We start from the raw sequence: 25,556 nt of genomic DNA on the forward strand, positions 1-25,556 counted from the left end.
AACATGTGGAAGAAGGTGCTCTGGTCAGATGAAACCAAAATTGAACTTTTTGGCAACAATGCAAAACGTTATGTTTGGCGTAAAAGCAACACAGCTGAACACACCATCCCCACTGTCAAACATGGTGGTGGCAGCATCATGGTTTGGGCCTGCTTTTCTTCAGCAGGGACAGGGAAGATGGTTAAAATTGATGGGAAGATGGATGGAGCCAAATACAGGACCATTCTGGAAGAAAACCTGATGGAGTCTGCAAAAGACCTGAGACTGGGACGGAGATTTGTCTTCCAACAAGACAATGATCCAAAACATAAAGCAAAATCTACAATGGAATGGTTCAAAAATAAACATATCCAGGTGTTAGAATGGCCAAGTCAAAGTCCAGACCTGAATCCAATCGAGAATCTGTGGAAAGAACTGAAAACTGCTGTTCACAAATGCTCTCCATCCAACCTCACTGAGCTTGAGCTGTTTTGCAAGGAGGAATGGGGAAAAATTTCAGTCTCTCGATGTGCAAAACTGATAGAGACATACCATAGACTTACAGCTGTAATCGCAGCAAAAGGTGGTATTAACTTAAGGGGGCTGAATAATTTTGCACGCCCAATTTTTCAGTTTTTTATTTGTTAAAAAAGTTTAAAATATCCAATAAATGTCGTTCCACTTCATGATTGTGTCCCACTTGTTGTTGATTCACAAAAAAATACAGTTTTATATCTTTATGTTTGAAGCCTGAAATGTGGCAAAAGGTCGCAAAGTTCAAGGGGGCCGAATACTTTCGCAAGGCACTGTAACATATCTGATGGGCAGAGTGATATAACATGTCTGGTGGGCAGAGTGATATAACATATCTGGTGGGCAGAGTGATATAACATGTCTGATGGGCAGAGTGATATAACATGTCTGGTGGGCAGAGTGATATAACATATCTGATGGGCAGAGTGATATAACATATCTGGTGGGCAGAGTGATATAACATGTCTGTTGGGCAGAGTGATATAACATGTCTGATGGGCAGAGTGATATAACATGTCTGATGGGCAGAGTGATATAACATGTCTGATGGGCAGAGTGATATAACATGTCTGATGGGCAGAGTGATATAACATGTCTGGTGGGCAGAGTGATATAACATGTTTGGTGGGCAGAGTGATATAACATGTCTGATGGGCAGAGTGATATAACATGTCTGGTGGGCAGAGAATGATGATGAGTGATATAACATGTCTGGTGGGCAGAGAATGATGATGAGTGATATAACATGTCTGGTGGGCAGAGAATGATGATGAGTGATATAACCCACCTTTGTATTCTTTTGATCTGATAAACCATTCATCTTCCCTGTGTTCTTAAATATTGTAGTTTATTATGTATATACAGTGGCTTGCGAAAGTATTCACCCCCTTGGCACTTTTCCTATTTTGTTGCCTTACAACCTGGAATTAAAATTTATTTTTTGGGGGGGGTTTGTATCATTTGATTTACACAACATGCCTACCACTTTGAAGATACCATTTTTTAAAATTTTTATTGTGAATTACAGCTGCAAGTCTCTTGAGGTCTTGAGGTACGTCTCTATAAGCTTGGCACATCTAGCCACTGGGAATTTTGCCCATTCTTCAAGGCAAAACTGTTCCAGCTCCGTCAGCTTCCCCCCCCCCCCACACACACACACAAACACACTGGCTCCAGGTCATCTATAAGTCTATGCTCCATAAAGCCCTGCCTTATCTCAGCTCACTGGTCACCATAGCAACACCCACCCATAGCACGCGCGCCAGCAGGTATATTTCACTGGTCACCCCCAAACCCAACACTTCCTTTGGCTGCCTTTCCTTCCAGTTCTATGCTGCCAATGACTGGAACAAATTGCAAAAATCACTAAAGCTGGAGTCTTACATCTCCCTCTCTAACTTTAAGCATCAGCTGTCAGAGCACTATACCTGTACACAGCCAATCTGCAAATAGCACACTAGACTACCTCATCCCCATATTGTTACTTATCCTCTTGCTCTTTTGCACCCCAGTATCTCTACTTGCACATTATCATCTACATCTATCACTCCAGTGTTAATGCTAAATTGTAATTATTTCGCCTTCATGGCCTATTTATTGCCTTTACCTCCCATCTCTTCTACATTTGCACACACTGTACATAGATTTTTCTATTGTCTTATTGATGGAAAGTTTGTTTCTGTGTAACTCTGTGTTGTTTTTGTTGCACTGCTTTGCTTAATCTTGGCCAGTTCGCAGTTGTAAATGAGAACCATCATTCCTTCAGTTTCCCAGTCCCTGCCGATGACAAACATCCCCACAGGATGATGCTGCCACCACCATGTCTCATTCCATGTTGGATTGTGTTCTTGGGGTAATGAAAGGTGTTGGGTTTGCGCCAGACATAACATTTTCCTTGATGGCCAAAAATCTAAATTTTAGACTCATCTGTCCAGAGTGCCTTCTTCCATATGTTTTTAGAGTCTCCCACATGCCTTTGAACACCAAACGTGTTTGATTATTTTTTTCTTTAGCAATGTTTTTTTTTCTGGCCACTCTTCCGTAAAGCCCGGCTCTGTGGAGTGTATGGCTTAAAGTGGTCCTATGGACAGATACTCCAATCTCCGCTGTGGAGCTCTCAGGGTTATCTTTGGTATCTTTGCTGCCTCTCTGATTAAATGCTGTCCTTGCCTGGTCCGTGAGTTTTGGTGGGCGGCCCTCTCTCGCCAGGTTTATTGTGGTGCCATATTCTTTCCATTTGTTAATAATGGATTTAATGGTGCTCCGTGGGATAGTAAATGTTTCTGATATTTTTTTTATAACCCAACCCTGATCTGTACTTCACAACTTTGCCCCTGACCTGTTTGGAGAGCTTCTTGGTCTTCATGGTGCCGCTTGCTTGGTGGTGTTGCAGACTCTGGGGCCTTTCAGAACAGGTGTATATATACTGAGATCATGTGACAGATCATGTGACACTTAGATTGCACAGAGGTAGACTTTACTTAACTAATTGTGTGACTTCTGAAGGTAATTGGTTGCACCAGATCTTATTTAAGGGCACCACTTTTCCGTTTTTTTTTAATCATGTTCTTTTTTTCATTTCACTTCACCAAATTGGACTATTTTGTGTATGTCCCATTGCATGAATTACAAATACAAATCCATTTAAATTACAGGTTGTAATGCAACAAACTAGGAAAAATGTCAAGGGGGAGGAATACTTTTGCAAGGCACTGTTTTGCCTTTGGATCACACAATGTCAAACACCTACTGTATATATGTCAAAGACAAACTGACACAAATACGCAGACCCAAACAACGTCATTAGGTTTATCTGTATCCATACTTTTCCCTGATAAACGTATTTTAAAAAAAAAAGTATATTATACCAACTAAAATCAGGATTAGGATTACAGCATTCTAATGGTCTATCTCTGAACATGAAACACTGTATCAGGTTAATCTGGATTTAAACAATTAGTCACATGGGAAGCAGTGGAGGCTGCTGAGGGGAGGATGGTTCAAAATAATCTCTGGAAGGGAGTCAAGGGAGTGTTATCAACCACATTGACTACGACCAAGTATCAAGGGCTGGATGCACTTTAACAGCCGTAACAACACAATTTGGCTGGTGGGTCTGTTAAAAGAGTGGGCCAAACCGAGGGACAGTGTGCGTGCCTAACTTCACTGTCCCTGAGCGGGGCTTTGCAGTCAACATGGCAAAATGGAACTGGTGCCCATTGATTTGTATCTAATGATGCTCACCAGCTGTGCCCCGCCTGATGATGATGTTACTGGCTATGTTTATACTGGCTGTGTTTATACTGGCTGTGTTTATACTGGCTGTGTTTATACTGGCTGTGTGTACACTGGCTGTGTTTATACTGGCTGTGTGTACACTGGCTGTGTGTACACTGGCTGTGTGTATACTGGCTATGTTTATACTGGCTATGTTTATACTGGCTGTGTTTATACTGGCTGTGTGTACACTGGCTGTGTGTACACTGGCTGTGTGTACACTGGCTGTGTGTACACTGGCTGTGTGTATGGATTATCACTGTGCAGATACAAACAAGGACCAGGGCAGTCGACTGCGAGGCCTATGGAGGTTGTCTATGAAAGACTCAAAGCAGATAACCAAAGGTGAGAAAAGCATGGGATGAAATATCAAGAATCTTGTGCCTTCTTGCAAGAGGCCAATGTTATTACCAGGTCCAGAGTTTTTCCTGTAAACTCTTGGCCCTAGAAACTGTAAGATAATGACCTCCCTACCAGCAGCAGATTATTCTTAGAAGTTTGTTCATTAGGAAGTTCAAAGGTTGAACAATCAATCACCTGCTGTGAAATTTCTCTGCCAGACAGCTTTTAACTGCTGTGACTGAGGTCACTTTGTTAAGATAAATATCTGTATATTATGTAACTGTGTCTGGGCCAGGCTGCCATGATCAGATATTAAAATACATTAACCTTGGTTTTGCGGTCACCTTGAGAGATCGGGCCTTCCCTACCTAGTACTCTTACTGTACAGCAAACTTAAACAAAAGAGGAGGAAAACAGAACTATAGATCCACTGATGAGATGAGTGTGTCCACCATTTTAACATCCCCGCTGTCTTTAATGGTAGGTAAGGGACCCCGCTGTCTTTAATGATAGGTAAGGGACCCCGCTGTCTTTAGACATACTCTCTGATCTCTCTCCATGTGTCTTTATGAAGGGATGGAGGCTTTGTTTCTGTATCAACCTTCCCTCCAACCCTGGTTTTCTCCCACACTGCCCACTCTTTATTTTAAACTGACACACCCCCTTTTCTCTCTGGTCACCTGTCTGTCTCTCAGGGTCCCCTGGGCTCTCAGGGTCGCTTGGGCTCTGACAGTGACATGCCATTATGTGTATGGTCTGTCTGTGATTGAGGCCACAAGGCTCATCTACACCCATACTCTTGTTTCCCTTTGACCCTGCATCTCAGCTCCAGCTCACTTCTCACTATTGAATGCGTTGCTTAGTAGCCATGTGTTAGTTGCCCCAGGAATAAGAATCAGGTCCATAGTAAGTAGTCAATAGTCTCAGTGAACTCTCACTTTATCACTATTTTAAACCCAGGTGTTTCTGGGAACTTTAGTTTGTTTCTCTGAACTGTCCTCCCTCCCTGCTCCAGGTGTAGTGGAGCCCATCTGCCTACCTAACTTTGGGGAGGACTTTGAGGACGAGACCATGTGCTGGATCTCAGGCTGGGGGGGGGGGGCACTTCGTATGGAGGTGAGTCAAGGCTGTTAAGCATGTCACATGTTGTTTCTTTATTCACACTTACAGACCAGTAGTCAGTCTTAGAGTCATAATGTTTTTCATAAATTTAAGCTCTGTCTGAGTGTAGTCTGCTAGGGATTTATTACTCTCTGTCCAGGTCGCTTTCCTCTCCACTAAGGTGTGCAGCACTCCAGGGGTCTACCATCAATATATCCCCCGGGATAATCTGTGCAGGTTACCTGGAGGGAGAAACAGACTCCTCCCAGGTACTGTAAGCCCATGGTGGTGAGCCTTAGTGCAGAGTGGAACATTTCTGTCAATTTGGTGTTAAATATACACATACATATACATATGTTTTCATGAATGTTAAATAGTTGTTGTTAAACATACTTATACCATGGCATTGTTGAATACTCTTTTCTGATTGGCTTGAAGGGCATTCTAGAGTGTGTATTACTTCCCTACAGCGCACTGTATTTTTGCATGGTAGAATTCAATGGCAACAGTTCATTTTTAAATGTTTTGTTTGAGTTGCTTTTGAAAGCAAAAGTTGAATTGAACAAAAGTTGAATTCGTTTTTACATAATAGCAAGCTATGTTTGATGGTTCGGTTAGCTAAACTAGCAAGCCTGTTTGTTTGGTTACCACGGTAACTACTGAAGCTATCTAGTAAACTTGCTAGTTACTTCAGTGGATGTTGAGCACATTTATATTGGCAAAATTTTTACTGTTGTGTTTGTGGTCCCCAGGGAACAGCGGGGCTCCTCTGGCCTGTGAGGACTCGTCAGTATGGAAGCTGGTAGAGGCCATTAACTGGGGTCAGGGCCGTGTTGACAGGAACAAGCCTGGGGTGTACACTCGCGTCACCCCAGTCCCTCAAGTGGATCCACAAACAGATGGAGGTTAGGAAGGGGAGCAGGGGTTAGGGATTGGAGCTGGCAGGGTTTAGTGAGCATAGGTATTTTAGGGTTTATGAGAAGGGCGGGAGTTTTGTCCTGACCAAGAACTCTAATCAGGGGTTAGTGAGGAGAAAGCCAGAGAGTTGGAATTAAATAATTAATTAATGAAGGAGCAAATAACTATTCCTCAGTGGGTGTTCAACAAAGCACAGACTACTTGAAACAGTGAACCAGAGAGACTTGAACCATAGGCAATGCAGCGGTTGAGGGAGAGAAAGAGTGCAATGCTTGAGCCTCCCCTGCTTGTCTTTCAAATTCCGTTTCACGAGCCCAGTTGTTCTCCTGTCCATATATTCAATGAACTAAGATGGACAGCTGTGTTTTATTCAAACATTGTGCCTTCCATCCCCCAAGTCCAGCAGCTGGCTGTGCAGTAAAGTACAAGGCTAGATATTAAATGACACATGAAGGAATAAATCATTTCAGCTCTATTCATTACAATTGTATCTAAGTCCAGTGTGTTGCACATTGGTTTAAAGTAGATCTGATTTTGTTGAGCTCTGTGTGTGACGTCGGCACTGCGCTCTCCAGCTCGTTCAGAACTATTTCCATTTGAACGAGGTAGGCTGTGTTCTCTCCCGCCCTCCCCTTTTTAAATGTATAAAACTCACTCAATGGACATTGTAACCTCTGAAAACGTACTATACTCATAACAATATTGGTCACATACAGTGTAAACGATGTCTTTGTGTGGTGTCAGGATTTTACAAGTTTGTCTTCCTGAGGTATTATGACGAAGATAGCTTGCCAGGTTGCCAGCTTGCTAGCAGGCTAAAGTTAGCGCCTCGCTAGCGTTCTGTGGCTAGCTACTGTATGATTAGTTAATTTTCATCTTCTGACAGCGGAGGCACAGCAAATATATAGACTGCACGACATCCAATCCTGATGTTCCCTTTCCTTGCTTTTGCATTGTGATCCTCATATGGAGATACTGTATGAAATATGTCTGTTTTTTTTCTAATCATGAATCAGTTCTGTGTCAGATTAAATAGCCATTTGACTCCTTCATTGAACTATGTTACAAGGTTTTTCATTGAACATCCTTTTTAACATAGGATTTTGATATTCTATTGATGGTATTAATTAAGAACATGGTTCATATTTGTACAGTACATGTGATTTCATAGATCTTTTTAGGGTTAAAGACATAAAGGTTTTCAAGACTTTAAAAAATTGACAATCCAAGATGGCAGCGGAGTAGGATGTGTATATCTGTCTTCGTCTTATCCCTTGTCTTATCCCTTGTAAATAGCCGGTCTTTATCGTATACATCTTAATCTCACTTTCTATCTACGAACGAAATGTACTTTCCTGCAACCCGCCTCACTCAATGTGGTACGGATCTGCTATTTTTATTCCTTATTCCTTATATGTCTCAGCCTCCAGTATTTTTGCAGCATAAGTAGTTTATGTGTCGGGGGGCTAGGGTCAGTTTGTTATATCTGGAGTACTTCTCCTGTCCTATTCGGTGTCCTGTGTGAATTTAAGTGTGCTCTCTCTAATTCTCTCTTTCTCTCTTTCTTTCTCTCTCTCAAAGGACCTGAGCCCTAGGACCATGCCTCATGACTACCTGACATGATGACTCCTTGCTGTCCCCAGTCCACCTGGCCGTGCTGCTGCTCCAGTTTCAACTGTTCTGCCTTATTATTATTGGACCATGCTGGTCATTTATGAACATTTGAACATCTTGGCCATGTTCTGTTATAATCTCCACCCGGCACAGCCAGAAGAGGACTGGCCACCCCACATAGCCTGGTTCCTCTCTAGGTTTCTTCCTAGGTTTTGGCCTTTCTAGGGAGTTTTTCCTAGCCACCGTGCTTCTACACCTGCATTGCTTGCTGTTTGGGGTTTTAGGCTGGGTTTCTGTACAGCACTTTGAGATATCAGCTGATGTACGAAGGGCTATATAAATACATTTCGATTTGAAATTTGATTTGATCATATAGTTATTTATTTATTTTTCTCTCCTTTGCACCCCAGTATCTCTACATGCACATGCATCTTCTGCTCATCTATCACTCCAGTGTTTAATTGCTAAATTGTTTTGCCACCATGGCCTATTTATTGTCTTACCTTCCATGTGTCTTACTATTTATTGTCTTACCTTCCATGTGTCTTACTATTTATTGTCTTACCTTCTTATTGTCTTACCTTTATTCCATGTGTAACTCTGTGTTGTTGTTTGTGTTGCACTGCTTTGCTTTATCTTGGCCAGGTCGTAGTTGTAAACGAAAACTTGTTCTCAACTGGCCTACCTGGTTAAATAAAGGTGAAATAAAACATTAATTTAAAAAAGTTGCAAAAAATGTAACAGCAATTACAATTCCCTAAAAGGCTTTTTATGTTCATTGGAGTGTCACCTATGCACTTATATTAGTTATATTCAAGAATAAAGGCAATAATTCATTTTTTATTGTGATTCATATGAATGTAACCAAGTAAAACATAATTCAGTATAACACTGTGTTATACTATAACAAGTGTTTAAAAAAAAATATACATTTTAGTTTTATGCCCAACTCAGCAAAAAACTGAAATGTCCTCTTACTGTCATTTGCGTTTATTTTCAGTAAACTTAACCTGGGTAAATATTTGTATGAACATAACAAGTTTCAACTACTGAGACATAAAAAGTTCCACAGACATGTGACTAACATAAATGGAATAACGTGTCTCTGAACAAAGGGGGGATCAAAATCAAAAGTAACAGTCAGTATCTGGTGCGGCCACCAGCTGCATTAAGTACTGCAGTGCATCTCCTCCTCATGGACTGCACCAGATTTGCCCGTTCTTGCTGTGAGATGTTACCCCACTCTTCCACCAAGGCGCCTGCAAGTTCCCGGACATTTCTGGGGTAAATGGCCCTAGCCCTCACCCTCCGATCCAACAGGTACCAGATGTGCTCAATGGGATTGAGATCCCGGCTTTTCGCTGGCCATGGCAGAATACTGACATTCCGGTCTTGCAGGAAATCACGCACAGAACGAGCAGTATTACTGGTGGCATTGTCATGCTGGAGGGTCATGTCAGGATGAGCCTGCAGGAAGGGTACCACATGAGGGAGGAGGATGTCTTCCCTGTAACGCACAGCGTTGAGATTGCCTGCAATGACAACAAGCTCAGTTCCGATGATGCTGTGACACACCGCCCCATACCATGACGAACCCTCCACCTCCAAATCGATCCCGCTCCAGAGTACACGCCTCGGTGTAACATTCAATCCTTCGACGATAAATGTGAATCCGACCATCACCCCTGGTGAGACAAAACTGTGACTCTTCAGTGAAGAGCAGTTTTTGCCAGTCCAGTCCTATGCCCATGGGCGACGTTGTTGTCGGTGAGGACCTGCCTTACAACAGGCCTACAAGCCCTCAGTCCAGCCTCTCTCAGCCTTTTGCGGACAGTCTGAGCACTGATGGAGGGATTGTACGTTCCTGGTGTAACTCGGGCAGTAGTTGTATCCATCCTGTCTGTACCTGTCCTGCAGGTTTGATGTTCGGATGTACCGATCCTGTGCAGGTGTTGTTATATGTGGTCTGACACTGTGAGGATGATCAGCTGTCCATCCTGTCTCCCTGTAGCTCTGTCTTAGGTGTCTCAAAGCATGGACATTGCAGTTTAATGCCCTGGCCACATCTGCAGTCCTCATTCCTCCTTTCAGCATGCCTAAGGCACATTCATGCAGATGAGCAGGGACCCTGGGCATCTTTCTTTTGGTGTTTTTCAGTAGAAAGGTTTCTTTAGTGTCCTAAGTTTGCATAACTGTGACCTTAATTGCCTACCATCTCAAAGCTGTTAGTGTCTTAACGACCAGTCCACAGGTGCGTGTTCATTAATTGTTTATGGTTCATTGAACAAGCATGGGAAACAGTGTTTAAACCCTTTACAATGAAGATCGGGGAAGTTATTTTGATTTTTACAAATTATCTTTGAAAGACAGGGTCCTGAAAAAGGGACATTTATTTTTTTTGCTGTGTTTATATCCATGCCTAGACTGCCAAAAATATAACTAGAAAAAACCCAGAAAAAAATGACATTTTATTTTGAATATCACATATTTGACATGTCATGTGTACAACTCAAAATGTGTTTTGAGTTGTAAAAATCTATGAAAATATCTTTCGCTTCATCCTTTGAGGTTTGTTTTGGTCTTTCTGAGCCAACAAAACAAATGTATTGTATTTTAATATAAAATACTGGTGTTATAATGTATGACAGTATTTTGTTACCCTGAACGACACATCACTACTGCCCACAAATATTGATTAAATGTGATTCCTTCAGCAATAACAATAATTTCGGCAGCCAGCTAAAGTGGTGCCTCACAAGAGCATCCCTTTTCTCGTTGAAGTTTAACCAGATCGAGCCACGGGCCCATCTCTGTTTTTATTCACAAAACTTTCCCCGTTGCTTGATTTCTCCCTTTGCTGCTGTTGCCATGAAAATCTGTGCATTCTCTTCAGGTAGGGCCAGCTCTATTTCCTCATAGCAACACTTTGCAAAAAAACACGGTACATGCATTGCTTGTTCTTGAGATCACAGACAATGGAAGACCGTAACTCAAAAACGCTTGAGGTTTTTAGCAACCTGCTTTGGCTCTGTCATCTAGAGGTTTCACATTCTCGTAATCGAGACACGCACAGGTGTTGCGGTCAGAAGAAAGGACTTTGTTTCTGTCCATTTTGAGTCTGTAATTGAAACCACAAATGCTGATACTCCAGATACTCAACTCGTCTAAAGAAGGCCAGTTTATTGCTTCTTTAATCAGAACAACAGTTTTCAGCTGTGCTAACATAATTGCAAAAGGGTTTTCTAATGATCAATTAGTCTTTTAAAATGATAAACTTGGATTAGCTAACACAACGTGCCATTGGAACACAGGAGTGATGGTTGCTGATAATGGGCCTCTGTACACCTATGTAGATATTCCATTAAACAATCTGCAGTTTCCAGCTACAATAGTCATTTACAACATTAACAATGTCTACACTGTATTTCTGATCAATGTGATGTTATTTTAATGGACAAAAAAAAAAACGTTTTTCTTTCAAAAACAAGGACATTTCTAAGTGACCCCAAACTTTTGAATGTTAGTGTATATAAAAAAAAATGCATTTGTCATCTTCAATATTTAGGAAACTTAAATCGGACCCTGGAAAACAAAGCTGTTAGCTTGAATAACAAACATTTTATACATAAATATTCCATTAAAAACAAGAGACCACAAAAAAACACATACTGCTTATGTTTGTATTTAAATTAAGCTTCTCTTTTTTTTCTCCCACAGGGCCTGTGTGAAAGCCTGGGAGTCAGTCATTTTCAGAGTGCGCACATCTACTCAGACACTGGCATGCAAAGTGAACAAAGCGACTACTGATACAACTTCAAAGTGTTGGCATTGAAAAAGAGATGACAGTTTTTCTCATACACCAACAAGCATTTTTTTTTTTTACTAATGTTGTCGATTTTCAAAGGTGTTCTCAAGACAGCTATCAACAGTAAATGCATTTTTCTAAATGTAGTTTGTTCTCAAAATACATTCATTAAAACTACAGTAAAAAGTTTGGACACACCTATTTTATTTTTAAAAACTATTTTCAACATTGATGAATCAACACTATAAAATAACACCTATGGAATCATGTAGTAACCCCAAAATTTTTTAACTAATCAAAATATATTTTATATTTGAGATTCTTCAAAGTAGCCACCCTTTGCCTTGAGGAGAACTTTGCACACTCTTGGCATTCTCTCAACCAGCTTGGAAAGTTGCTCACCTTTTATGCATATTTCACAAAACAATTTCATACACATCAAATTCAATATTATTTCACATTAAAAAAAAGGAAAATCAGCACATTGTGTGCAGGAATCATTCATGTGTCTGTGTTCAATACTGTTTAGACTTTACATCGGCAAGCAGCAACAGGAAATCATTCATCAGCATCCTCACAATCCAAGTCAATGTTTTCAATACTGTGCAAAGGCTTAGACTTTACATCGGCAAGCAGCAACAGGAAATCATTCATCAGCATCCTCACAATTCAAGTCAATGTGTTCAATACTTGTACAAAGGCTTAGACTTTATTCACTTTACAGTGAATTTTGTATTCATTGATGACAATTGTATTTACAGTTTTGCAAAAGTGGGTTTAAGACATGCAATCCAGGTACAAAGGCGAGAAAATGATCAGTCCACAAATGTATTTAATCATTTGACCATGGCTGTTCTGCTATTGATACGTTAAACTACAGTTCCAAAAAAACACAAATGAGAAAAACTGTAAATGAAAAAAAAAAATGCACTATTTATTAACGGAGAGTACAAACTTGCTTCAGTGTCATCTTTTTTTAACACTTCGCAATTTGTTTTTGCTTCCATTCTTTTTGTCTGTTGAAACTTTCAATAATGTTATACAAAAACATAGAATACGTAATAAACATGTTTTCTTAAATGAAACTAGTCACACACAGCACACTGTTCAGTAGAGGAACATCAGAAGTGATCCCGTATGTCTTGTGGTTGTGCTCCGGTAAACCGTTTAACGTGTGTGTGACTTAAGCATTAAATAACCATATTAACTACATGTAGAGTAAAATAATGATCCTGTAAACAGCAGCATCCTCATTGCCAGCAAGTTGATCCATCTGACCTAACACTGACATAAGATGTGTGTGTAGGCTAGAATATTTCCTATCTATAATTATCATGTTTACTGAGTAGACTGAATTACCATAGGCCTGTAATGACATAGGCCTGTCTTTTCAATTGATTTTGATGCAGTTACTTTTAACTGCAAGCAGCATAGTGCCATGTACAATTTGCACCTGAGCCATGGGTTGTGTGTTTGTGGTGTCTGTTGAACCATTTACTGAATATTGCATAACCTGTGGCATTTATCATGTCAAGAGGCTAAATGTATTTTTTGGATGTGAATCAGAGAAGGGCAGAATAGAGGAGATGATTGTGGACTACAGGAAAAGGAGGACTGAGCACGCCCCCATTCACATGGACGGGGCTGTAGTGGAGCAGGTTGAGAGCTTCAAGTTCCTCGGTGTTCACATCACCAACAAACTAGAATGGTCTTAAAACACCAAGACAGTCGTGAAGAGGGCACGACAAAGCTGATTCTGTTTGAATGTTAAATGACGAGACAGAGGCATTGATGCGAGTAACCAGTCTTGTTCAGTACATCACAACACATCCGGGTATCTGAAGCACCCCGGTAAAACACAAGAGTTGCAGTAATGAACATTTACCAACAGATGGCATCACTGTGCCATCTTACACCCATAACATCTTCCCTTTAATAAAATAGGACAGGAGGTGTCAATTCACTAACAAAACAAACCTAGTAACAATTTCCAACATGAACAGTTTAGTATTATTATTTTTTTTTTTCCAGAACAACAACACATTTTGATATTCTCTTCACTTTTATCTCTGTCAACAATCCCTGATGGGAAACCTACAGATTAAGTCTTTTTGGTGGCTGGGACAGACGCCCGCATCGTGAAAAGACAGGGGGCTTGTCTGCGAGGACTGCGGGTTCCCGCACAGGCGTGTCACCTGAATGTCTAAGGGGAGAATTGATGGGTGAGGGAGCGGCCGACCTGTGATCCCCTGGCTCTTCGCCCAGTGCCTCAGGCCCCATGTGACTTGCTGGGGTTCTGTCTTTTGTCATGCGACCCCTTTGACCATCAGGGTTCTGAGTAGGTGCTGTCTCAGCAATCCGAAGGTCAACCCTGTTACGACGGTACAGTGATCCATTCACTTCGACCAAGTAGGAGCGTGGTGCCACTTTCTGTACACAGGATCCGAGTCTCCAGAGGCCTGTCCGGTCCCCTGGTAGTGGCTTCATTCGCACCGTTTCACCCACCCTGAGCTCAGGTAAGTCTTTTGCTGATTTGTCGTAGATGAACTTGGAGACCTGTCTTCTGTGACGTAGCTTCACCAGCACGTCTGTCACCACACATGGCTCCAGGAGAGTGCTGGCTACTGGCAGAGCTGCTTTTAAGCGCCGTGCCATGAGGCGCTGTGCCGGGCTGCTGTCCATGCCTTCTGTCGGGGTATTGCGCCACTGCAGGATTGCTTTCCAAGCATCTTTGCCCTCTCGCAGAGCCTTTTTGCAGAGGTTCTTTGCGATTTTTACTGCGGACTCTGCCTTCCCATTAGCTTTTGGGTGTCGTGGTGATGAAGTGACGTGCTCGAATTCCCATCCTGCAGCAAATTTTCGGAACTCAACTCCGGAGAATTGGGGTCCATTGTCTGAAATTACCCTATCTGGCTGGCCATAGCGGGCAAACTGAGCCTTGCAGCGTTTGATCGTTGTCTCTGCTGAGAGGTCGGGGAGGAGGTCAATCTCCCAAAAGTCTGAGTAATGATCGACTACCAGCAGAAAGTCTTTGCCACTGTGCTGGAAGAGATCTAGACTTACTATCTGCCAGGGGCGCATCGGTAGCTCGTGGGACATCATCGTCTCTCTCTGTTGCTCAATGGCATATTCATTGCAGATTGTGCATTTACTGACATAGTCTTTAATTTCACTCTGCATTCCTGGCCAATACAGTGTGTCACGTGCTTGTCTGTAACAGGCCTCACCTCCTATGTGACTTGAGTGCACGCGTGCCAACATCTCAGGGCGCAGAGACCGGGGAATAACGACTCTCTGACTCTTGAATATTACTCCGTTTTGAACACTGAGCTCCTCTTTGATTGGCCAATATTCTCTGACGGCTAAAGCAGTTTCTTCCCTGCAGTCGGGCCAGCCCATCATAATCACAGACCTCAATGCCTGGAGTTGCCCATCCCTGTCTGTGTGCTGTCTGATTTGTATAAGGCGCTGGTCCGTAACATTAAGGTAGTCAGCCTGGTTGATGTGTTCAACATCCACTTGCTCTGTTTGTAAGCTGCACACTGCGTGTTGTTCATGCATGGAGCGTGTGTGTGTGCCTGATGCAGTAGCCCTGCTGAGCGTGTCACTCACATACATCTCTGGCCCTGGCTTATACACCACCTTGAGGTTGTAGTTTTGTAGGGCCAGTAGCATGCTCTGCAGTCGTTTTGGGGCATTCAGGAGAGGCTTGCTGAATATAGCAATAAGGGGCTTGTGATCGGTCTCTGCGGTAATATTGTCGCGCCCGTACAGGTAGTGGTGGAAGCGTTGGCATGCAAACACAATGCTGAGGCACTCCTTCTCTATCTGGGCATAGTTCTGCTCTGTTGGGGTGAGTGCCCTAGAGGCGAATGCCACAGGCTGGCCCTCCTGCATGAGGCAACAGCCAAGTCCATACTGGCTTGAGTCACTCTGAATCGTGACAGGTTTTGACACATTGTAGTATCGCAGTACAGGTGTCTGGGTGACCAGTTGTTTTATTTCCCTCACCGCTGCGTCATGTTTTGGGAGCCAATGCCAGATGGTGTCCTTGTCCATGAGCCTCCTCAGTGGCTCACACACTTCAGAGAGCCGCGGTAGGAATTTGGCCAGGTAGGTGACGAATCCGACGAAGCGCTGCACTCCCTTCACGTCAGATGGGTGGGGCATTTCCAAGACAGCCTTCACTTTTTCAGGATCCGCCTTCAATCCGGTGGAGGACAAGATGTGCCCATGAAAGCGGACCTCTGGCACTTTAAACTGAAGCTTTTTTATGCTTAGCCTTAGCTTGACCTGTCTGCATCTGACCATCAGGGCCAGCAGCTTGGCATCATGGTCACATTCTGCCTCCTCATCACTGTCCCCACAGCCCACTACAAGAATGTCATCTGCTATGGGTTCCACGCCACTGAGTCCCATCAACAGCTCATGCTGTTTCCACTGATACACCTCTGGAGCAACGGAGACACCAAACGGAAGCTTCAACCACCTCTTCCTGCCCCAGGGTGTCCAAAAGGTGGTCATGTAGCTGCTGGGCTCGTCGAGCTTGCATTGCAGAAAGGCATCTCTGGCATCCACGAGCGTGAAGACTCTGGCCTTTGGGAGCTTGTAAAGAACATCCTCCAACGTGGGCATAATGTAATGTGAACGTCGCAGAGCCCGGTTGAGGTGTTTAGGATCAATGCATATCCGTAGCTTGTCTGGTTTCTTGACGATAACCATATTACTTATCCAGTCCGTAGGCTCGGTGACGGATATGATGTGGCCATCTGCTTCGTATTTGTCAAGCTGAGCCTTCGTAGCTGCTTTCATGGCCACTGGTACATTGCGGGGTGCACACTGGACAGGCTGGATTGCTGCGTCCAACTCAAAGTGGACTTCCCCAGGAACTGACTCGACCGGTGCGTTGAAGACATCATGGTACTTGCTTAGGAGTGTCTCCTTGCTCAGGGGCCCAGCCTGGACTTTGTCTATAATGTTAAGATCAGCTGGGATGGTGAAGTTAATAAGTCCAAGGCGCTCGCATGTAGAACCTGACAGTAATGGCTGTTGACTAGCCTCAACTATTTCAAACTCAAGGGTGTATTTCTGGCCACGTAAAACACACTCTGTCACAAACAGGCCTAAAGAGGTCATGAACTGGCCTGAATACAGTTTCAGCTTGGTGCTACTCTGTGTGAGTTTGTCTCTGGGCGCGAGCCTCCTTTTGTCTTTAAGGCTCATAACGTTGCATGTGGCCCCTGAATCTAGCTGGCATTGCTGTGGTTTATTATTAAGTAGCAGAGTGACAAACCACTTTTGTCCTTTTGCCCTCACTGCCCCTATGCACTCGCTAGCATGTACATCCTCTGTGCTGTCGTTCCATTCATCTGTGTTTGTTTCCATGGAGTGCACTTTACCCTCCTTTCTCTTGCTTTTCATGCAGACCCTTGCGAAGTGATTAGCTGTACCACAGGATTTGCATATTTTTCCATAGGCTGGGCAGTGTTCTTTTCCTCGTCCATGAGAAATGCCACAATATCGGCATGTATTGAGGTTGTCTACTGCAGAGTTGGCTGTAGTATTAGCATTAGCTGTGGCAAAGGGGCATTTCTTTACTGGCTGCCTGAATGTAGCATTTACATTGTCCGTATGTTGCCTTTCTAGCTCCATGGACCTCATCCGTATATCAGTAAGCTCTGCTGCACGGCATGTCTCCACTGCCAAGGCCAGCGTCAGGTCACGTTCTCTCAGCAAACGTCTGCGGGTGCCCTCATCCGTTCTGCCAAGCACAATCGTATCTCTGATCAGTTCATCTCTTAAAGCACCATAGTCACATGTAGCTGCCTTTTCCCTTAACCTAGTGACAAAGCTGTCAATGGACTCCCCGTCCTCCTGTTTGCAATGACCGAAAACATAACGCTCGTAGATGACGTTCTTTGCTGGCGTAAAGTAATGTTCAAGAGCATCAAGAATAGCTATAGCGTTACCTTGCTGTGCTGCTGTTAGGTTCAGGTTGTGTTTGTATACGTGTCGGCATTCAGTTCCCATTATAGTCCTCAAAGTGGCAGCCACTACCTCATCTTCCTTTTCCAGAAGTCCCGTTGCTAGCGCGTAGTCCTCCCATTCACCTCTAAACGTATCCCAGTTCGTGCTCCAATCCCCGCTGAGCTTCATAACGGCGGGAGGGGGAATGTTCGCTGCCATGTCTAACCGGTGCTAACAACACTGAAGCTAACTAGCAAACTCACTCTAGCTTAAGGCCAATTCCGGGCGAAATTTTACACAAATAAGCATTTGTTTGTAAACCAGAGCAGGTGACTCTAATTTGCGGAAAGCATGGTTAGTTATCCGACTCTGACACCATGTTTGAATGTTAAATGACGAGACAGAGGCATTGATGCGAGTAACCAGTCTTGTTCAGTACATCACAACACATCCGGGTATCTGAAGCACCCCGGTAAAACACAAGAGTTGCAGTAATGAACATTTACCAACAGATGGCATCACTGTGCCATCTTACACCCATAACAGATTCCCCCTCAGGAAACTAAAAGGATTTGGCATGGGTCCTCAGAACCTCAAAAGTTTCTACAACTGCAACATCGAGAGCAACCAGTACAGCTCGGCCTCTGACCGCAAGGCACTACAGAGTGTAGTGCGTGCGGCCCAGTACATCACTGGGGCTAAGCCGCCTGCCATCCAGGACCTCTACACCAGGCGGTGTCAGAGGAAGGCCCTAAAAATTGTCAAAGACCCCAGCCACCCGTCATAGACTGTTCTCTCTTCTACCACATGGCAAGCGGTACCGGAGTGCCAAGTCTAGGACAAAAAGGCTTCTCAACAGTTTTTACCCCCAAGCCATAAGACTCCTGAACAGGTAATAAAATGGCTACCCGGACTATTTGCATTGTGTGCCCGCCCACCCCTCTTTTACTCAGCTGCTGCTCTCTGTTTATCATATATGCATAGTCACTTTAACTATACATTCATGTACATACTACCTCAGTTGGCCCGACCAACCACTGCCCCAGCCCGTTTAGCCAATGTGCGATCTGCATTGTGTCCCGCCACCCGCCAACACCTCTTTTACGCTACTGCTACTCTCTGTTCATCATATATGCAAAGTCAGTTTAACTATACATACATGTACACACTACCTCAATCAGCCCGACTAACCGGTGCCTGTATGTAGCCTCGCTACTTTTATAGCCTCGCTACTGTATATAGCCTCTCTACTGTATATAGCCTCTCTACTGTATATAGCCTCTCTACTGTATATAGCCTCTCTATGTAGCCTCTCTACTGTATGTAGCCTCTCTACTGTATATAGCCTCTCTACTGTATGTAGCCTCTCTACTGTATGTAGCCTCTCTACTGTATATAGCCTCTCTACTGTATGTAGCCTCTACTGTATGTAGCCTCTCTACTGTATGTAGCCTCTCTACTGTATATAGCCTCTCTACTGTATATAGCCTCTCTACTGTATGTAGCCTCGCTACTTTTATTTTTCACTGTCTTTTTACTGTAGTTTTTATTTCTTTACTTGCCTATTTTTCACCTAATACCATTTTTGCACTGTTGGTTAGAGCCTGTAAGTAAGCATTTCACTGTAAGGTTGTATTCGGCGCACGTGACAAATAAACTTGGATTTGATTTGATTTGGAGTTTGACATGGAATGCATAGTGATGATGTAGTTATAGTTGTATCCAGCAGATGGAAGCACACGAATGGTTATGATGTAGTTATAGTTGTATCCAGCAGATGGAAGCACATGAATGGTTATGATGTAGTTATAGTTGTATCCAGCAGATGGAAGCACATGAATGGTTATGATGTAGTTATAGTTGTATCCAGCAGATGGAAGCACATGAATGGTTATGATGTAGTTATAGTTGTATCCAGCAGATGGAAGCACATGAATGGTTATGATGTAGTTATAGTTGTATCCAGCAGATGGAAGCACATGAATGGTTATGATGTAGTTATAGTTGTATCCAGCAGATGGAAGCACATGAATGGTTATGATGTAGTTATAGTTGTATCCAGCAGATGGAAGCACATGAATGGTTATGATGTAGTTATAGTTGTATCCAGCAGATGGAAGCACATACATAGTTAAAATGTAATTCACAGTTTAAAGAGATGTTTCAAGAAAACCTCAAACGGCCATGAGCCTGTGCTTCGTTCTGACCATTCAAAATGTATTAGATACAGGTATCATACATTTTGTGATAGGTCTACTCCTCCATAAGGAAAGTGGCTAAACTTATCTAATTCATGTTCTTTGGTGTATTTACTCAACCGGATTTGTTAGAAATCAGTATTTTTTAATTAATTTCCTTGAACTGCACATTTCTGGGCACATTGTTTGCATCTTATCGCTGAGGCTACAGTGTTTGTGTGTGATTCTGTACATTTTCCATTTGCATTTAGGCTAATCAAAAACGTTTTTTTGTCACTTTTTCATTTGTTTTTCAATTGTGGTTGGCTGATTGAGGATGAGGACTGGCAGCACTCATACATGGTCATATAGGCTACTGTATCATACAGCTTGAGGAGAGACTGGTATCAAAAATAACCCGTATTTCAATTTATCTGCTGTGACGCAATACCTACCAAGCCTTTTTTTCTTTCTTTCTTCAATTCTTGATGACCGTCTCAGTTTAGTCATCTCGTTATTTTATTGGCGCCCGTTGAACGTTTCTGTGGTGACACAGCTGACCTGTTTACTGGGGTTCTGACCTCTCCCAATGCTGACCTTTATCAGACAGCCAAGATAAATGAGAAGTGTCCAGACAAAGCATTTCTGCTTGTCAGACTATGCTGATTACTCTTACAACCTCTATTTACTGTGATGTCAACAAAACGTAATGGCCATGTTGTGGATGCATGTCATTCAATGCTGAGGGACATAAAGCTGTCCCCAAAATGTTTTGGTCTTGTAATATTTTTCTCAGAGTGAAATATGTTCAAGTCAGTCCCCTGTTTTCTTCCCCATTTGCTACATGTAGAATATGTTGTTTCAATGAGTCAGTCAGTCATTTAGTCACTTAGTCAGTCAGTCAAATCAAATCAAATGTATTTATAAAGCCTTTTTTACATCAGCAGATGTCACAGTGTTTATACAGAAACCCAGCCAAAACCCCAATGCAATGCAGATGTAAAAGCACGTGGCTAGGAAAAACTCACTAGAAAGGCAGGAACCTAGGAAGAAACCTAGAGAGGAACGAGACTCTGAGTCAGTCAGTTAGTCAGTCAGTCACTTAGTCAGTCAGTCAGTCAGTCACTTAGTCAGTCAGTCAGTCAGTCAGTCTCTTAGTCAGTCAGTCACTCACTCAGTCACTCACTCAGTCAGTCACTTAGTCAGTCAGTCAGTCTCTTAGTCAGTCAGTCACTCAGTCAGTCACTCACTCAGTCAGTCACTCAGTCAGTCAGTCAGTCAGTCACTTAGTCAGTCAGTCAGTCAGTCAGTCTCTTAGTCAGTCAGTCACTCACTCAGTCACTCACTCAGTCAGTCACTCACTCAGTCAGTCACTCAGTCAGTCACTTAGTCAGTCAGTCAGTCTCTTAGTCAGTCACTCACTCAGTCAGTCACTTAGTCAGTCAGTCAGTCAGTCAGTCAGTCTCTTAGTCAGTCAGTCACTTAGTCAGTCAGTCACTCAGTCAGACAGTCAATCACATAGTCAGTCAGTCAGTCAGTCACTTAGCCAGTCAGTTAGTTAGTCAGGAAACCTAGAGAGGAACGAGACTCTGAGTCAGTCAGTTAGTCAGTCAGTCACTTAGTCAGTCAGTCAGTCAGTCACTTAGTCAGTCAGTCAGTCAGTCAGTCTCTTAGTCAGTCAGTCACTCACTCAGTCACTCACTCAGTCAGTCACTCACTCAGTCAGTCACTCAGTCAGTCACTTAGTCAGTCAGTCAGTCTCTTAGTCAGTCACTCACTCAGTCAGTCACTTAGTCAGTCAGTCAGTCTCTTAGTCAGTCAGTCACTTAGTCAGTCAGTCACTCAGTCAGACAGTCAATCACATAGTCAGTCAGTCAGTCACTTAGTCAGTCAGTCACTTAGTCAGTCACTCAGTCACTTAGTCAGTCAGTCAGTCAGTCACTTAGCCAGTCAGTTAGTTAGTCAGTTAATCAGTCAGTCAGTTAGTCAGGTAGTTAGCCAGTCAGTCAGGCAGGTAGTCAGTTAGTCAGTCAGTCAATAAAGGGAAATTGCACTGAATTGATGAAAACCATTCATGTCATGCTCATAGAAGTCTAAACTTTAACTGTGTTGCTTTGGAAAATATCATAATATTTTGGAGAGAACAAAAGGACATCTGATCATTAAAACTATTAGCCATGGCTTTGGGAAAGGAATGCCTGTCTCTTTGCAGATGCCAGACAGCCTTTCTCAAGTCATTCAAAGGCACAATTAAGACTTGTCTCTTACAGTACAATGGAGGCATGTCTCTAGTGAGGCATTGGTGCTTTCTGCTCTGCAGCTGATTGTGTTCTCTACCCGACAGACCTATTCCTCCCTTATCTGTATTCACTGAAGCCCCATCCGCACTCTCTCCATAAATAGGTTTATCACCTTGAAAGGCGATTGTTGTAACACAGCAGAACTCACAAATTCAACAAATTCAATCAGAACTGTTGTGTAATAACATAACACAACTCTAACAGAACTGTTGAGTAATAACATAACAACTACAGAACTGTTGAGTAATAACATAACAACTAACAGAACTGTTGAGTAATAACATAACAACTAACAAAACTGTTGAGTAATAACATAACAACTAACAGAACTGTTAAAAAAAATGACGTCTTTTGAGCTTCTAGTCATGAAATCTATGCAGCCTACTCAATCATTTTTTTTATAGCTACTGTTTACAGGCCTTCTGGGCTATATACAGAGTTCTTCATTGAGTTCCCTGAATTCCTATCAGACCTTGTAGTCATGGCAGATAATATTCACATTTTTGGTGACTTTAATATTCACATGGAAAAGTCCACAGACCCACTCCAAAAGGCTTTCGGAGCCATCATCGACTCAGTGGGTTTTGTCCAACATGTCTCTGGACCTACTCACTGCCACAGTCATACTCTGGACCTAGTTTTGTCCCATGGAATAAATGTTGTGGATCTTAATGTTTTTCTCATAATCCTGGACTTTCGGACCACCATTTTATTACATTTGCAATTGCAACAAATAATATGCTCAGACCCCAACCAAGGATCATCAAAAGTCGTGCTATAAATTCACAGACAACACAAAGATTCCTTGATGCCCTTCCAGACTCCCTCTGCCTACCCAAGGACGTCAGATGACAAAAATCAGTTAACCACCTAACTGAGGAACTCAATTTAACCTTGCGCAATACCCTAGACGCAGTTGCACCCATAAAAACTAAAAATATTTGTCATTAGAAACTAGCTCCCTGGTATGCAGAAAATACCCGAGCTCTGAAGCAAGCTTCCAGAAAATTGGAACGGAAATGGTGCCACACCAAACTGGAAGTCTTCCGACTAGCTTGGAAAGACAGTACCGTGCAGTATCGAAGAGCCCTCACTGCTGCTCTATCATCCTATTTTTCCCAACTTAATTGAGGAAAATAAGAACAATCCCAAATTTATTTTTGATACTGTCGCAAAGCTAACTAAAAAGCAGCATTTCCCAAGTGAGGATGGCTTTCACTTCAGCAGTAATAAATTCATGAACTTCTTTGAGGAAAAGATCATGATCATTAGAAAGGAAATTAGGGACTCCTCTTTAAATCTGCGTATTCCTTCAAAGCTCAGTTGTCCCGAGTCTGCACAACTCTGCCAGGACCTAGGATCAAGAGAGACACTCAAGTGTTTTAGCACTATATCTCTTGACACAATGATGAAAATAATCATGGCCTCTAAACCTTCAAGATACATACTGGACCCTATTCCAACTAAACTACTGAAAGAGCTGCTTCCTGTGCTTGGCCCTCCTATGTTGAACATAGTAAACGGCTCTCTATCCACCGGATGTGTACCAAACTCATTAAAAGTGGCAGTAATAAAGCCTCTCTTGAAAAAGCCAAATCTTGACCCAGAAAATATAAAAAAAACGATCGGCCTATATCGAATCTTCCATTCCTCTCAAACATTTTTGAAAAAGCTGTTGCGCAGCAACTCACTGCCTTCCTGAAGACAAACAACGTATACGAAATGCTTCAGTCTGGTTTTAGACCCCATCATAGCACTGAGACTGCACTTGTGAAGGTGGTAAATTACCTTTTAATGGCATCAGACCGAGGCTCTGCATCTGTCCTCGTGCTCCTGGACCTTAGTGTTGCTTTTGATACCGTCGATCACCACATTATTTTGGAGAGATTGGAAACCCAAATTGGTCTACATGGACAAGTTCTGGCCTGGTTTAGATCTTATCTGTCAGAAAGATATCAGTTTGTCTCTGTGAAAGGTTTGTCCTCTGACAAATCAACTGTATATTTCGGTGTTCCTCAAGGTTCCGTTTTAGGACCACTATTGTTTTCACTATATATTTTACCTCTTGGGGATGTCATTCGAAAACATAACGTTAACTTTCACTGCTATGCGGATGACACAGCTGTACATTTCAATGAAACATGGTGAAGCCCCAAAATTGCCCTCGCTAGAAGCCTGGGTTTCAGATATAAGGAAGTGGGTGGCTGCAAACTTTCTACTTTTAAACTCGGACAAAACAGAGATGCTTGTTCTAGGTCCCAAGAAACAAAGAGATCTTCTGTTGAATCTGACAATTAATCTTGATGGTTGTACAGTCGTCTCAAATAAAACTATGAAGGACCTCAGCTTTACTCTGAACCCTGATCTCTCTTTTGACGAACATATCAAGACTGTTTCAAGGACAGCTTTTTTCCATCTATGTAACATTGCAAAAATCAGAAACTTTCTGTCCAAAAATGATGCAGAAACATTAATCCATGCTTTTGTTACTTCTAGGTTAGACAACTGCAGTGCTCTACTTTCCAGCATCCCGGGTTAAAGCACTAAATAAACTTCAGTTAGTGCTAAATACGGCTGCTAGAATCCTGACAAGAACCAAAAATATTGATCATATTGCTCCAGTGCTAGCCTCCCTACACTGGCTTCCTGTTAAGACAAGGGCTGATATCAAGGTTTTACTGCTAACCTACAAAGCATTACATGGGCTTGCTCCTACCTATCTTTCTGATTTGGTCCTGCCGTACATACCTAAACGTACGCTACGGTCACAAGACGCAGGCCTCCTAATTTCCCTAGAATTTCTAAGCAAACAGCTGGAGGCAGGGCTTTCTCCTATAGAGCTCAATTTTTATGGAATGGTCTGCCTACCCATGTGAGATACGCAGACTCAACCTTTAAGTCTTTACTGAAGACTCATCTCTTCAGTGGGTCATATGATTGAATGTAGTCTGGCCCAGGAGTGTGAAGGTGAACGGAAAGGCTCTGGAGCAACGAATCGCCCTTGCTGTCTCTGCCTGGCCGGTTCCCCTCTCTCCACTGGGATTCTCTGCCTCTAACCCTATTACAGGAGCTGAGTCACTGGCTTACTGGTGCTCTTTCATGCAGTCCATAGGAGGGGTGCGTCACTTGAGTGGGTTGAGTCACTGACGTGATTTTCCTGTCTGGGTTGGCGCCCCCCTTGGGTTGTGCCGTGGCGGAGATCTTTTTGGGCTATACTTTGTCTTGTCTCAGGATGGTAAGTTGGTGTTCGAAGATATCCCTCTAGTGGTGTGGGGACTGTGCTTTGGCAAAGTGGGTGGGGTTATATCCTTCCTGTTTGGCCCTGTATGCTGCAGTAGTTTATGTGTCGGGGGCTAGGGTCAGTTTGTAATATCTGGGATACTTCTCCTGTCTTATCCGGTGTCCTGTGTGAATTTAAGTATGCTCTCTCTAATTCTCTCTTTCTCTCTTTCTCTCGGAGGACCTGATCCCTAGGACCATGCCTCAGGACTACCTGGCTTGATGACTCCTTGCTGTCCCCAGTCCACCTGGCCATGCTGCTGC

The 25,556-nt window shown here is 42.9% G+C and overlaps 1 protein-coding gene across 1 annotated transcript; it reads left to right on the forward strand.

The window, feature by feature from the left end:
* The first annotated feature begins 4,106 nt into the window (after nt 1-4,106).
* LOC149972875 (transmembrane protease serine 3-like) lies at nt 4,107-11,492 on the forward strand. The gene is made up of 5 exons (XM_090215078.1): nt 4,107-4,134; nt 5,147-5,247; nt 5,414-5,501; nt 5,985-6,137; nt 11,482-11,492. The coding sequence occupies exons 1-5, from the start codon at nt 4,107-4,109 to the stop codon at nt 11,490-11,492; spliced, it is 381 nt and encodes a 126-aa protein (XP_090071204.1).
* The last annotated feature ends 14,064 nt before the right edge of the window (nt 11,493-25,556 follow it).

The sequence above is a fragment of the Oncorhynchus mykiss genome, chromosome 22, assembly GCF_057628025.1.
Source record: "Oncorhynchus mykiss isolate SJ-2025 chromosome 22, ASM5762802v1, whole genome shotgun sequence".
Taxonomy (NCBI): domain Eukaryota; kingdom Metazoa; phylum Chordata; class Actinopteri; order Salmoniformes; family Salmonidae; genus Oncorhynchus; species Oncorhynchus mykiss.

Excerpts from the sequence above, each read along its gene's own strand:
- LOC149972875 (XM_090215078.1), top strand. The coding sequence starts at position 4,107 with ATGAAAGACTCAAAGCAGATAACCAAAG. Across the intron at positions 4,135-5,146 it reads CTCAAAGCAGATAACCAAAG|GTGTAGTGGAGCCCATCTGC; the intron begins GTGAGAAAAGCA and ends TCCCTGCTCCAG. Across the intron at positions 5,502-5,984 it reads GAGAAACAGACTCCTCCCAG|GGAACAGCGGGGCTCCTCTG; the intron begins GTACTGTAAGCC and ends TGTGGTCCCCAG.